Here is a 15322-nt window from a genome sequence, read left to right as displayed (position 1 = left end):
AGACTGACTTGTGACATAACTATACACAAAGTGAGCTTTTCACTAACTATTTTCTTGCTATTGTAGTGGGCAAATTTAAATTCTTATACTTCTACAAATACACCTATAAACAGAATACATTTGAAAGGAAAAAGTATTTATCTTCCTCAACAAGTATGCAGAATATGAGATAAAAGCAAGTATAATCTGAATTATTTTAAAGAAAAAAAATATGCTCCCATATGAATGACCAAAGTCTTGGCTGTAAAACTGGCCTTTGGCAATACACACATGAAGTCTTTAAACTGGGTATAAATTTAGCTGCCGTTTAGTTTCTGTTAAATTTGTTTGTTTTCTCCTTTTCTGGAGAGAGAGAGTTAATATTATGTCAGTTCAACTGGAAGAATTTTGAGTAAAATGGAACACAAAAAAATTAATAATTGGAACATTAGAAAGTAATTTCAATGACCACAACGGACTGTCAGTTCATAAAACTTCATCATTTAAAACGAGAGAAATATTTGGACTTTCAAAGTGAGAATTATGGGATAATCTAGATTTATATATATTTTTCCTTTGGCTGTATGTTTTAATATGAGTAAAATAATTTTATTTAGAATTATGGTATTGTGTAAATAATTTTCACATTTTTCTACAACTAATATACTTTATTGCATCATTCTAAGAGATCATTTTAATGAAAAAAACATACAAAGTACTGCAAGAAAATGTGAAAAGTTAAATAATATTTGTTTAGCTTGTAACTGGTTTGAATTTCCTATGATAAAAATGCTATACATTTATAGTCCCTGAAAAAGTGTAACATTTTGTTGTAAATTTAACAGTAAAGAAGAATCATCGGTAACATCAGATGAGAATAACTTTGAGAATTCAAAGGTTACAGGTAATATTTCTTTAATTTTTAAACAGAATATATTTCTTTTGTTAAAGCCTACAACTAGGACAATCTTACATAGGTACAATTATCTTAACTTTTCAGATACGTATATCCCAACAATTGTTTGTTCTCATGAGGACAAGGAAGACTTGGAAACCAGTAATCAAAATGTAAAAGATGTAAACAGGGAACAGGATGAACGTAATGAAAAAGAATTAGAGCCGATGGTAAGTATTCTGGTTGCCAAGGTATTAGAGAAGATGAATCCATTTATGCTTCAAAGATGCTGCAATGTCTGCTTTTCAACAGCTTCAGCTAATATAATTTGCAAATGTGAAAGCATAGCCTATTCTGTCCTTGCGTCTGTGGCTTCATCAACAAGGCTAGTGATTTGATTTCAGTATGTTACTTCAGGTCTCTGCAGTGGCAAATTAATGACATTCATTTCTTATCTCTTTACCAGCGGCTCTGAGTAACAGTTTGTAGGAATTACAGAAGAGGTAGCGCTATCCTGATGTGCATTTCTAATCTTTGTGACAAGTGTACACTTATAAAATCGTCTGTAAAATGAGAGGGCTGGACTGGATGATTGTTAGGGTTCTGTCCAGTTCTACAAGTCTGATTCTTGCATTTAGCAGCTTTTTTTTTTTTTTAACTTACTTCCATCTTCATGAGAATCTCTAAGTTCTATATCATTGGAAAGTATTAAATTACCAAATGAGGATAAAATAGCTTGTGCCACAATTTTTAGACAGGAAACAAATTTAGAACTGTACAATTTAGTATTAAATTTGTTATAAATTTCACGCTTCGTGAACATTCAATCTATTTGGGATTTTTAGGGGGATGGTTTAGATAGCATTTTTATCACAAAGAAAGAAATAGGAGTAAATGAGTCACATAATGCAATTTATCCTTTACTGTATTTGGTTGGAGCTCATATCATTAGGATACATGGATTCATAATCATCAAAGATTAAAATGACATTTGCCTCTTCAAGTGTCATTGCTGAAACAGAAAAGAAATAGAGCTCATCTCTTTCCCCACGACATTCCACCCTTTCTATAGTGATATGGAAGCTGCATCACTAAAGTATGCAATTTACTTTGCTCCAACTTTAAGAAACTACAAAGTTGTCACCCACTGTGTGAATTCTCACCAGCTGAAAGTTAACACAGCCATTTTTTTCAAACCACAGAATATAATGAAAGGACTCTGAAAAATCACATACTTCACCAATACACCTCATTACAATGAGCAGGCGCAAATATAAAGTTTGTTTAGAAGTTACTGAGATTGTACATCCAATAAATGAACAGGGAGCTGTAATTTAGATGCTAATTTGCTCCATGCTGACGTTAATGCATAAAACAATGAAGCTCTATAATAGATGGAAATACAACCAAATCTGTGGAACCCACAGGCATTGGCTTACAAGACAGCTGTGCAGTTGACAAGTAACATGAGCCTTATGTGAGAAGAAGGGGAAAACGTAAGATTTGCATATAATTATTGAGATCATGCAAATGTCAGTTATGAGGAGAAAAAAAAACACAGGCATCTCACTGTTAAATCCTGACAGTTGGCATCACTGAAGAGCTCAAATACATTTGAGTACCAGTTGGCAGAGGGTCATTAAAACAGAATTTGCAGAGACATTAACTCCCTCACTTTTCTTTGAGTGACGTTTTGCTATTAATAGTTTGCAGAGGCTTTGCAGAAAACATATTAATAAGAGAAACTCTAATAGGGGCACCTACAGCAAGTGTAAATGCGGCAAGGGGCATCCAGGAAGCCGCTCTCTAATTGATGAGCATGGAGCTATCAATGTGTATATCCTAAGTGAGGAGAAAGGGCAATGACAAGCAGGAATGGTTGAATAATACAATGTGATATTTGGAAGCTGGGAAGGAGAGTTATTAATTTTGGCCCCTTTTCTTATTAATCTCATTCCTAAGTCATAGCCTACAAGAATCTCCCCCAAACATTCATCTTTCAGAATTTGTGCAAAATCTACAAGTGAAATGAATCAAGGAAATCTACCAGATAATTATTAGTCAAGTTAATGAAACCTATCTAACTTGCTTTGTATATTTAAAAACAATAAAAATCATTATTTTTGTTGTTTTTATCCCTTAAGATAAACCAACACTTGCTAAGAAGTACTGCTTCTGGAGATGAAAAGAATACAGTCAATTTCCCAAATAACGCTGAGAGGTTAGAGAAGAAGCAAATCCATGATGATGTATACACTGACTTGTTTAAAAGGCCTTCGTCTTCAAGTTCATCAGCAGAAAGATCCTTAAAGGGAGATTTTTACCACAAGGAAAAATATTTCTCAGGAAATGAGCACACTTATCCACCTTCAGAGGAATTTACTTCAGATACAGGAGAAATCAAGCTGTCATTGGGAAATACTAGTAGTGATGAGGTAGTACAATTACATATTGGCAGCAAAGAAGTACTGGATGATAATGCTAATCCAGCCAAAGGGAGAGGCAGAGTGCAAATGTCTTGTCCCTCTGCAGACCAACTAATGGCAGACAACCTTAACAAAAAACTTGAAGGAGAAGCTAAAGAAATTGAAGTAAAAGATTGGGAATGTTTAAGAGGTGACTTCCGCTTGGATTCCCATTCAGAAAAATCAATAGAAAAAGGATCTTCCAAGAAAGATTATGGCAATGGTAAGAATGAGGAGGAGGAGCAAAAGATATATTTAGGTGTACGTGAAAAACAAAGCAAAAGTTTTCAATCAGTCTTACATGACCAAGAAAGAAAGATGAGCCACTCTGAAATAAGTGTGGAAGGGATGGGAGCCAGTAACAGAGACCTAATTGCTCTGCCGAGTAAAGACACCACAATTCATGACCAGTCAATCAGAGCAGATACGTTTCATTCACCAAGGACAAATCTAAGCCTGGAGGAAACTGTGTCAGCAACCTCAGACTCTGATCTCTCGGCTAGCAAAGGCACTGCTCTAGGAGGAATGCCTGGTCAAGCTGGTTCACCAAGAAATGCAAATGTTTTGAGGAATAAGTACCTTTTCCAAGCTGAAGAAGAAAAATCAGTTTGGATTAATCCTGAAGATCAGAATAAGAACACACAGCATAAACAAAGTTGGAATGTTCTGGAAAGTCAGGAAAGAGCAAGAGGGAGTAAGACAACTATAACAGAGCAGTCCAAAGAACAAGCAGATTGTGAAGACACGTGGGGGAAAAGAGATGACACAAGGAGCTTGAAAGCTAATCCTACAGAAGAATTGTTTACCTGCCAAGAAACAGCAAGCTGTGAACTGTCTTCTCTAGCTGATCATGGTATTACTGAGAAAGCAGATGCAGGTACAGCTTATATAATTAAGACAACATCGGAAAGTACTCTAGAATGCATGTCTGCTAGAGAAAAAGCAATAATTGCTAAGCTACCTCAAGAGACAGCACAAAGTGACAGGCCCATCGAAGTAAAGGAAACAGCGTTTGATCCACATGAAGGGAGAAATGATGATTCACATAATACCCTTTGTCAACGAGATACAGTAGGTGTAATCTATGACAACGATTTTGAAAAGGAGTCATGTTCAGGTATTTGTAATGTACATGTAGATGAAAAGGAGAAGGAAGAAACCATAGCTATATACAATCCTGGGGAGACACATGACAGGAAGAAATGTGTCATTGGGAATACAACATCTGGAGAAGCATCCTCACAGGTCATTACAGACAATCAAAAAGCAGCCTCAAAACTAGATTTACATTTGGGAATGTTACCAACAGACAAAAAAATATTTCCAGAAAATAGAGATCATGAGCAGGTCCAAGAATTATCAAAGAAAACAATTATAGATGTCATTATTCATTCTTCTTTAAACTCAGACACAAATAGAACTTCTCAGAATGGCTCTCAGGTTTCCAATCACCATGCTAAAAGTTCAGTGTCATCTCACGAACAGGCCACTACTACAGGGCATGCAATTACTACCATGACTCTCCAATCTATTTCTTCTAAATCAGAATATAATTGTAACCCAACAAGTGAAATCCAGGGTACAGAAAAGCACTCTCATCCTGCATCTCCACTGGAAGAAGTTTCCGAAAGTTCAGGAATAGTGACATCAGATAGTACAAAGGAAAGATGTATAGGCCAGATTGTCAAACAAGGAGAATGCAGTGTGGAGAAACCTCTAGGGCCAACGATTTTAATCAGTGAAGCTTCTGAGAACATAGAAGGGGTAAGGCATGAAAATGAAGGATTAATAAACTCTGGACAATCACTGTACTCTTCAGGCGACAAGGAATCTGACAGCCCTGCTTCTGATAGTCTCCCTGCCCAGGAAAGTCAATCTCAAAGTGAATCTCTGCTTTCAAAATACATCAACTCTAAAGTACCTTACTTCCTTTTGTTTCTGATATTTCTTGTAACCATCTATCAGTATGACTTAATGATTGGCTTGGCATTCTACCTTTTTTCATTGTACTGGCTATCCTGGGAAGGGGGAAGACAAAAAGAGTCTGTTAAAAAGAAGTAACCTCAGCACTATTATTACTCTCTCTTAAAAGATAAGCTATTTAGCCCCAAACGTTTGGATTGGTGAAAGAGACTATTCATTGTTCAAAGAGCCAGTGCAGTTTTTCTCTTGAAGGATCATTTAAAAAGGAATGCGTATGAAGTTTGCTCCTTCATATAAGTAATTATTCTATATAGGACCATTATATTTGGATCATTAAATACCTATATGAATATGAGATCTGAAGCACGTCAAGTTGAAATTAGGTACAGCTGTTGCTCCTTAGCAGGCTATGAAGTTTCAATGCTTCATGTCTCTTCACTACTTAAAGTGCCATTTCTTGCATTCATTTCTTTTGCAGTAAAGCTTCATTTTTTTCCCTGAGCGTATTTTTCCCTCTGTGGTTTTTAAAAATAGATAAAACATGGACAATGACAGAGGACTTTTTTTGGTCTTTGAATATTGACTATGAAATTTGCATTTACCACTGTATCATTTATCAGCACACTTTGATAAATCAAATCTTTCAACTTTAAGTTCATATTTTTAAAAACAACATCCAAGCGTGGATTTAAGTTGAAGAAACACATTGTGTACCTGAATAACAATACACATATATACGTACTATCTCCTGCATACCTACAAAATCAGGACATTTGTAAGCCAAATTTGACAAAGATCAAAACAATTAAGAGATGATCTTTCAGTTTTGCAAAATTTGGGGGATGGCCTTTCTATAAGCAATATTTTTTCTCTTTTAAAGGAAGATTGTACAACACAGTTGAACAACTTTGACATCAACTATTATTCAGAGTTGTAAATTTAAATTAAAAGTTCCACAAACATTGCTTCAGAATGAATTTGTACCTATAAAGCATAAAGCATTAAATGATAATAATTAAAAAAAGATTTACAAATGGACTACTCGGTTTTTTTTTTTTTTTTGTCTTCAAGCAAATTTTTTAACTTTCCTTACTATAAAACAATAAATTATTCCCCAAGGTGCTTTAAGAGAATAAACAACTAATCATTGGTAATAGTCATTATATAGTTACCAAGTTGTTAAATGATATCTCAAATTTTAAAAAGTCAAATAGGCAGACAAGGAGATCTTCTGATAGAGAAATGAATATCCAATATACCAGTGACTGGTTGCTGCTATTAGCTATGGCTAAGTATGTGAAATAATGGAACTAATCATTTTAGTCACATAGGTATAATAAAAATATTACTATACAATCAGTTTCAACAACTATTTATTAAATGACTAAAATATGCAAAATCTTGTGCTTTGTTCTACAGTAGAGCACTTCCTTTGATACCCCAAACAGCTAATCCTCAGGAAGGAGGCATTAATAAGTAATTTGATGCTTTTGACTTGGTCAGAAATATGGGACAGAGTCACACTGAGGGAGCCCATTTGGGTGATTTCTTTTTAACAGGAACTTCTTTCATAGAGAATGTAACATTGATCTTCAGAGAGAAAAGGTAATCTGTTTATTAACCTATGAAGGTAATTCAATGACTAACACTTGTATATACCATCCCACACTCCTAAGAAACATGCATGTATGGGAAGACAACACGAGAATGAAGCATTTAAACTGACTTTCATGTGGTAGTAGATAATTTCCTTAATTTTCTTAGGTTTAAGATAATATTCTTAATTTCTTAATTAGGTACACAACTATTTCCAAATCCCCTAATTGCATGCTTGACTCAAGTCCCATTGAAATTGAATGCTTGACTTTAACTTTTTAGTTGAACAAATACAAACATCCTGAAGTAGAACTGAGGGCAAATATTTGATTGTTTGAGAAAGCATATTTTCATTAAATACAAGTGGGATACTGTAGGCAGTACTTAGAATATTATCTCTAAAATTGCTCTCTTGATAATTTTGTTGACAGGTCTATATTACAACAAAGTTAAGGTTAGCATTTCTTCAGTTCTGAATGACTTGGTTTTTGCATTCTACCTTTAAGAGTTTCAGTCAATATGCAGTGTCTTATTAATGCAAAGAACACTATATTACTTATGAACACAGGTGTCTGAACTGTAACTATTTTCTTATACATAAAAGAATGTAACATCTTTAATCTCTTTTATTTGACTTTAACATTAACTTACTAAACCTTGTCATGCATATTTGCAATACTACAAAGAAGTTTCCAAGGACTTAAAATATGTCATGTGTACTTCAGTGCAGGCAAAAAAGAAATAATCGGTGGTTTAACTGATTTTCCAATGACCACTTGTGAAGAACTGGAAATAAAATCATAAGAACCATGAAACTATTGCTAGGTGGAGGGGAGGTAGATTTTTGCAACCCATTTTGGTCACATCACTATGTTGAACAAGAAAAGTGGATCTCAGGAAGAACCGGCAGCCTCTGGTTAATAAAGATTTTACTCTGAACCATCATAACAAGGGTCACCTTTATAAGCTTAGCTGCCTTCATCATGTCCCCTCAAGTATTGGTTAAGAGCCAAAAGAGGATGTGGCATGAGAATAAACAAAAAGAAGTGTATTATTGCACGTCTGTTTCTATAGTGGGTACGAAATGTGATATAATAACCATCACCTTTTATCTTGCTGGGCTGCTGTCTATTAGGGGCAAAGTTCTAAAAATTAATTGATGAGTCAAGCAGGTATAGGTAGTACAATTAAATACCTTTAAAAAGTCACATCTACATAAGCCACCAACATCTCAACAAACTTTTCAATGTAAGAATAAATGAGCCAATGAGATGACATTCATTTCTCAACCTTCAAGAATATTGGCTTAATACTATATATATATATATATATACTATCATCATTTTGTAAGAGAGATAGGATCATTTTTTGTATGTTATCATAAACCAATCTTCTGGTTAAATGGAAAACATAAAAGTATCCGGAGTAGATACAGGGAAATACATAAATTTTTTCCCAGATAGCACTCAGCATACTTTCTTAGTAATTTTTCAGTCATGGAATATTATTTTATATTGCCAGGCCTGCTGTCTTTATTAGGCTCAATTTTTGCATATAAATTTTGGCAAAAAAGCAAACAAAACAAAACAAAAAACTAGCAGGAGAACTAGTGAAGATGCAGGCAGGAGAGCAGCCACCCCAGAGTCAGGTCATCTGCTGAACTCTGAAACCTTTAAAATTTTCAGAGTGAATACAGAAATTGAACTAGGCAATAAAGATGGTGGTTTGCTAATTAAGTTCTGTCTTAGCTGATTCTGTGGAACTGAGGAATAGGATCTACCGTGATTCTGCAACAAGGTAAGAAAGAATAGGGAAGCACATGTTCTTCCAACATCTACACAGCTGTACTCCTACATAATAGAACAGCTTAAAAAGTTACTTTTATTTATTTAATTAATTTGCTTAATTTTTTTCTATTTCAGAAATAATTCATAATAAAACTCAGAGATGTAAGTTACTTTTCATCTTTTAAAAATGGATTCAGTCACTAATAAAATATATTTCCATAATTTTACCCAAACCTCTTTAAGAGCTAATCAAATTTTCACTAGCTTTGAACATGTTTTACAAGGAATGTCATTACTATACTGTGCTAAAACCTTATTAAGCAAAAAACTCTTTAAGAAGTTCAGTATTGTTATTTGTGTCAATTCTATATTTGTTAGATACCTACATACTACCTTCATTTGTCAGACATGAAACAATGTATTATATGAAAATTTAAGAAAAAATGAGCTAAGTCTTTTCCTAATATATTCAATTCTTTTGTTCAAGATAATAAAGAGTAGCATGGGTAAGTCAAAAGTGAATTACAGAGAAATCATTTTTGTTTGGCTGAGATGACACCAAGACCGATTTTGCAGCATACTTCAATGTCTAGTTAAGTTACTGGTCTTGGTTGGAATCAGTGCTTTTGTCCTTATTACCTCATCTGAACCATGCAGCCCTAATATCCATCGCTCTTTGCCTCAAGTCTTCTGTCAGTCAAGCAGCTCACACTGTCCCAAGGACATGCTGTGTTCATCTGTTCCTCTGTGTCTGCTCATGTACACCCCTTTGTCTAGAAGATTTCAGTTAGCTTTCCTCCTCTCCTCCTTCCCAACTCTGTACATTTTTCTATGTACTACTTTAATCCTTTTGAAGTCTTCTACTATTTCAGTTGGTGGTATCTCTTCATTTTCAGGTCTCTTATGACACTAGCTGTTGTGCATGCACTAGTAATTTGACTAATTATCCTAACTGACCGCCTGTTTATTTAGGAGAGGAACATGACTTCTTCCATCCTATCACTTCTCAAGGTCTAGTTTGTAGGAATCCATAGTCAATACTTGTGGATAGAATAGAACTGTAGCCATGTCTTTTTCCTATCCTATCCCTGAAATGCGGACAGGATATTCTGACATCTGATTAGCAAAGCTAAAATGTTTTTGTATTAATAAGCTACCAAATACAATGTAGAAAAAGATAAAGAAAATGTACCTACAAGACAGAGTAGTGCAGTGGATTGGGGATGTGGGAAAGAGAAAAAAAATCTTTTCTCTCATACCTCTTAGCAATTAAATTGTTTTTTATATTAATTCTTCCTGGCACAGGAAACATTCCCTTCATTCTATTTCATGGGAAATATTATATAATTTGCTAAAAGAATAATAATGAATACCGTAATTCACTGGCTAATGTGAAAACTAATAGAACAAGGCATGTCTTCAAATAAAGAAGCTTAGTAGATTAAAAACCAACAGACATCACAAGGTATAAAGTGTAAGAAACTCAATCTTCCCATCTGCTGCCATGCCCTTCAAAAATGGCTGATCTCTCAATTTCACACCTGTTCTGCATGTCAACTTTTAGGATACGCAAACAGAACAACTAGCAAAGATAGTAAGTGGATTTTTTAAATGGAAATATTTCCCTGATTAGCACATGAGATTATCTATATATAACTCAAACACACACACATATGCATGCACACATACACACATATAAATACACATATTCTAAGATCTAATAAATGACAGTAGTGATAGTAAACGAGTAAACAGTCTACTAATATCATATGGGGTGATATAGTAGTGAATATAATATCATATATAAAAGGTTTATCTTTGCTTTGAACAGACTCATTCTATTATATTTAGATATGAAGTTAATTTTATTGATTGATTGACTGATTGATTTTTGGCCATAGTACACGGTATATGAAATCTTAGTTTCCCAACCAGGGATTGAATCTGTACCCCTTGTATTGAAGTGTGGAGTCTTAACACTAGACCATCAGGGAAGTTCCTAAATATGAAATTAAAATAACACAAAGCTATGCCTGTTTAGCAGGTAGAGTCTAAAGGAAAGCAGTATATGGCCTAGAAATGTAGTAGCAAGGCATTTAGCAGCCTAAGACCATTAGACCACTTTTTAAACTCAAGATTTTTTTTAAAAAGCCAGATACATGTCTAGTCTATTGTAGAATTCATCAATATTATGTATCAGTTGACTTGGTTCTGAGTGGAAGCAGATTTAAAATTCCCTAAAGATACACTCTATAAAACATAATATCAAACAACAGAGACAGCGGGTTTAAAAAAATCACTATACAAGGTTAGAAATTCTCTTTGTAAACACTTAACCCATAACCCACTTTTAATAATTCTATGTAGGTAACTTTTATGTACAGTTAATAAAAATTTTTAGCATAGAGTATTTATGAATATATCATACATCTAAACCATTTTTATACATATAGTCTACAAATGATATTTGCTACTACATATTAAGTAATTCTTCAGTTTACCCATAAATCTTTGGGAATTCAGTTGTAATTTTTCATTACACCTGAATTTTCTGTGTTTAATGAAACAATTCTAAGCCCTACCTAAGAAAGAGAATAAAAGCTTAAGAAAAGATAATTTATTTCCTATCTTCACAGATATGAACACGTATATTTTAAATACATCTTTACTCTTTGAAAATTGGAAATAAAAATAAGAGATTATAAATGTCATTCATATTTATTTCATAGTCTTTAGTGTTTGAGATCAGGCATATTTTAAGCCTTTTTTTTCCTACCATTTGAATTCTTTGGCCTACATGATCTTACTCCCATGTTTAAATTAGTATTTAAGTGCAGCATGTTAATGTTTTATTACATGAATAAGTAAAGAAATCAGTTGTAGCCTGAATCTTTGAGTATAACATCTATATTTGTATCTTTATTGATCTATGCATGTGAGGTTCAACTTTTAATGATAATAAGTAGTAATAGTTATAATGACTATTATTATTACCCTATAATAGCCAACTCTTGATTGTTAAATATAATTGGGCACTGATTTAAGTTCTTTATGTGAAAAACTCATTCATGTTTTACAACTTAATGAGAGAAGTACTATTACTTTTCCATTTTACAGATAGAAATAGATGCACAAAGGCTAGTTTTTCCAAGGTCATATGCTGGCACAGATTAAGACTCCAACAGTCTTTCCCCAGAGTTGATCCTCTTGAACATGGTACCATGTTGTTCCTTCAATTTAGATATACCAAGTTATCTTAAAAACTGTAGTTATATGTTACCATGCTGCATGGTGCCATACTAGTATATAAGTATATTACATACTTCGAGATATGAGTACACCATATCTCTCCCACAGATGATCATATCTTTGTAATGCTCTTATAAAGGAAGTTTCTAGAAATATTCTGTTCTCATCAATTTATTCAAATGACCTAAAAAAATACACATTGACCTTCTTCCAAGCCACAAGCTGGTCCCAAATCTTGCCTAGTTTGAGTATAGTGAAGATAGAGTTCAATAATTAATTGCAATATCTTGTTGCCAGTTCAACAGTAGAGGTAAGATCTAGGAACAGAAGTGGAACAAAGGAAGGACTATTTGGTCCTTTGAGGACTCTGCTTCTTATGTTCAATATTTCATAAATGTGTTATCTTTTCACCACTATAATTTTTGGTATCAAGGAAATCACAATAAAACCTTCCAAATGTCTGATTGTAACTGATGTATTAGATAACAACTACAATGAAGATATATATTGATGTGACTGGTATAGTGCTTATTTATGACTGGTGTCTCAGTGTAATTATTACCAGCATTCCTTTCACTTTCAAAAGCAATGTGATTTGGATGAAAAATGAGGTCAGCCTAAAAGTCCAAGAAAATATCCTACTAATAGGTGTATTTCAGTCTGTGTCCAAGAATAAAGGGGGAACTTCCCATATGAATGTCATCTATAACCTACTGGCAGAATTCCTGTCCTTAGGTTTGTATAATATAATTCATATATACTATTCCCTGGTCAGCCGAGGTAAAGAAGAACATTTCTGCAGATTCAGTATTGCAGAGGGCAATTAAAAAAAAAAAAAAAAAGTAGGGACGTTTTGTAAAGAGTGTGCTGGTCAAAATCCATTAGAGAGAAGTCATTTACATTACTGACACTGGATAATCATAACACTTTGGAATCTGATACTATAGCCTAAAGCCTACTGAGATGGCTCAGGATATGATAATTCCATCATTCAGTATAGTAAAAGTAGGACAAGATGGAAGAGACTTATGCCAAAGTTGTGGAAGCCATTGCATGTTACTCAAAATTATAATGGCATATGTTGCTGGAAACTGTATTATGAGTATATGTATTGTTCATAATTTGTAAAAGGAATAAAATTTTTGTGCATAAACTACATATTACTGACATTTAATAACCATGAAGCAAGACAGTAGTATTTTAACAGCAAAATAATTAAAATATAAACAAATAATCACAAATATCCAATAAGAGACAAAGACATTTTAAGGCAAAATGAGTGTCAGTCCACCTACTTTTGGCCTTTACAATAACCTTCACTTTTGGCCTCACTTCACATAGGTGTGCTGTGCTAACACTGTGAATGATATTGGATCAGCATTTCTTTCACTTCTGCTTAAAGGGTGTGCATTGGAACCTTATCCAAAGAACAACTATCATAATTAAAGCTGCAAAATATATTCATAATGAATGAATGGCAAAAAGCTAGCATAGTTGTCCTTGTTGTTATTTAGTCACTATTTTGTGTCCAACTCTTTGCAGCCCCATGGACTGGAGCCCACCACGTTCTCTGTTCATGAGATTTCCCAGGCAAGAATACTGAAGTGGGTTGTCATTTCCTCCTCCAGGGGGGATCTTCCTAATCGAGGGACTGAACCCACATCTCCTGTGTCCCCTGCATTGGCAGGTGGATTCTTTATCACCAAGACAGCTAGCAAGATGCATGGTGCCTAAAATAGAATTCTCCAAAGGTAGTCTTGCATCCTGAATGAACATATCCAAAAGTTAACTGTTAGAGTTCCCTGGATCTCAGTTCTTAACTCCTAGAAGAGAGAAATTTATTCAGATGTCCGTTCTAGATGCAATCCATTGTTTCCCAGTAACTGGAGGCAGAGGGTGATAGAGGGACTCACTGTAAAGGAAATGTTTGTGGGTTCTTGAAGGCAGGTAGGAATATGGAATTTGTAATGTGTGTTTCTAAAGTGCCAATTTTTATATTTTATAGATGTATTTCTGCCTCTCTTTTTCATTTTGTAGATTTACATGGCCCAAATTTCTATAGATTTATAGTAGATATTGATACCAGGTAAGGCAAGTTCCTATACATTGTTCTTTAAAACTCTGTAACTCTTGCCCTTTGCTGTTCTTCCACATAAATTGTAGGATCAGCTTATCAATGTTTCATGAAAAACTTAAATTTTGATGGAATTTTACTGAATGTATGTATTAATTTGGGCTTCCCTGGTGACTCAGATGGTAAAGAATCTGCCTGCCATGTGGTTCGATCCCTGGATTGGGAAGATCCGCTGGAGGAGGGCATGGCAACCCACTCCAGTATTCTTGCCTGGAGCATCCCCAGAGACAGAGGAGCCTGGTGGACTACAGTCCATGAGGTCACAAAGAGTTGGACATGACTGAGCGACTAAGCACAGCACATACATTAATTTGAGGAGAACTGACATTAAAAATATTTTTTAAATGAAAATATTGTTTTTCCATCCAAAAGAATAATATATTTCTATGCATTTCTGTTCCTTCAATTATGATTTCAAAATATTCTCCATAAATGCATTGCATGTTTACTATTAGATATACTCCTAAATCTTGGAGGAAGAAATGGCAACCCATTCCAGTATTCTTGTCCAGAAAATCCCATGGAGAGAGAAGTCTGGAGGGCTACAGTCCATAGCGTCACAAAGAGTCAGACCATGACTGAGTGACTGACCACCACACTCCATAAATACCTTATGGATTTTTTTTTTTTTACTATTTTGAATGAACCATTTTTCCTATAAGATCTTCCCTGGGGAAATTATTGATATTTTGTAACACTTGATTTTTATTTGTCACTTATTCAACTACTTTGCCAAAGTTTCTCACTAGTTCTACTAGTTATTAGTTTAATATTTTGGTCATTATGGCAATAATGCATAAAACACTATTGAGTTTTATATGTCCATTTATGTTATGCATCTTGTCAAATTCTATCATTAGTACAACTAGTTTGTGTTATTTTTAATTCATTTCTATTTTCTTTCTCTTGTCTTCTTGAGATACATGTATATCCTATTTATTTTTAATCCTTTCTCTTAAAAAAAAAGTTCATATAAACCAAATATTTTTAACCATGTTCAGTTGTTTTTGAGATAATTACCTATATCTTAAAAATATATATATGTGTATATACATATATACAATATTTAAACATTTTAATTCCCTTTTATTTCCCATTTCCCATAATTTCCAGTGTAATTTAACACCTTAGTTATTTAACAAGACATTTAATTTTTTATGATTTTTTTTAATTGGTATAAATTACATTACACTATGCCAAAGCCTTTGACTGTGTGGATCATAAGAAACTGTGGGAAATTCTGAAAGAGATGGGAATACCAGACCACCTAACCTGCCTCTTGAGAAATCTGTAT

General features: G+C 33.9%; 1 protein-coding gene across 2 annotated transcripts in view; it reads left to right on the top strand.

The window, feature by feature from the left end:
* PPP1R3A (protein phosphatase 1, regulatory subunit 3A) overlaps positions 1 to 13450 on the top strand; it is a 47864-nt gene extending 34414 nt beyond the window's left edge. For both annotated transcript variants that reach the window (XM_010831194.1, XM_010831195.1), the window contains 3 exons: positions 825 to 883; positions 980 to 1104; positions 3019 to 13450. In XM_010831194.1, coding sequence (XP_010829496.1) covers positions 825 to 883; positions 980 to 1104; positions 3019 to 5400 — 2566 coding nt within the window. In that variant the 3' untranslated portion in view covers positions 5401 to 13450. The remainder of the gene's footprint in view (positions 1 to 824; positions 884 to 979; positions 1105 to 3018) is intronic.
* The last annotated feature ends 1872 nt before the right edge of the window (positions 13451 to 15322 follow it).

This window comes from Bison bison, unplaced genomic scaffold (assembly GCF_000754665.1).
Source record: "Bison bison bison isolate TAMUID 2011002044 unplaced genomic scaffold, Bison_UMD1.0 scf7180017864525, whole genome shotgun sequence".
In the NCBI taxonomy this organism is placed as follows: Eukaryota; Metazoa; Chordata; class Mammalia; order Artiodactyla; family Bovidae; genus Bison; species Bison bison.
This window is presented reverse-complemented; position numbering and strand designations above follow the sequence as displayed.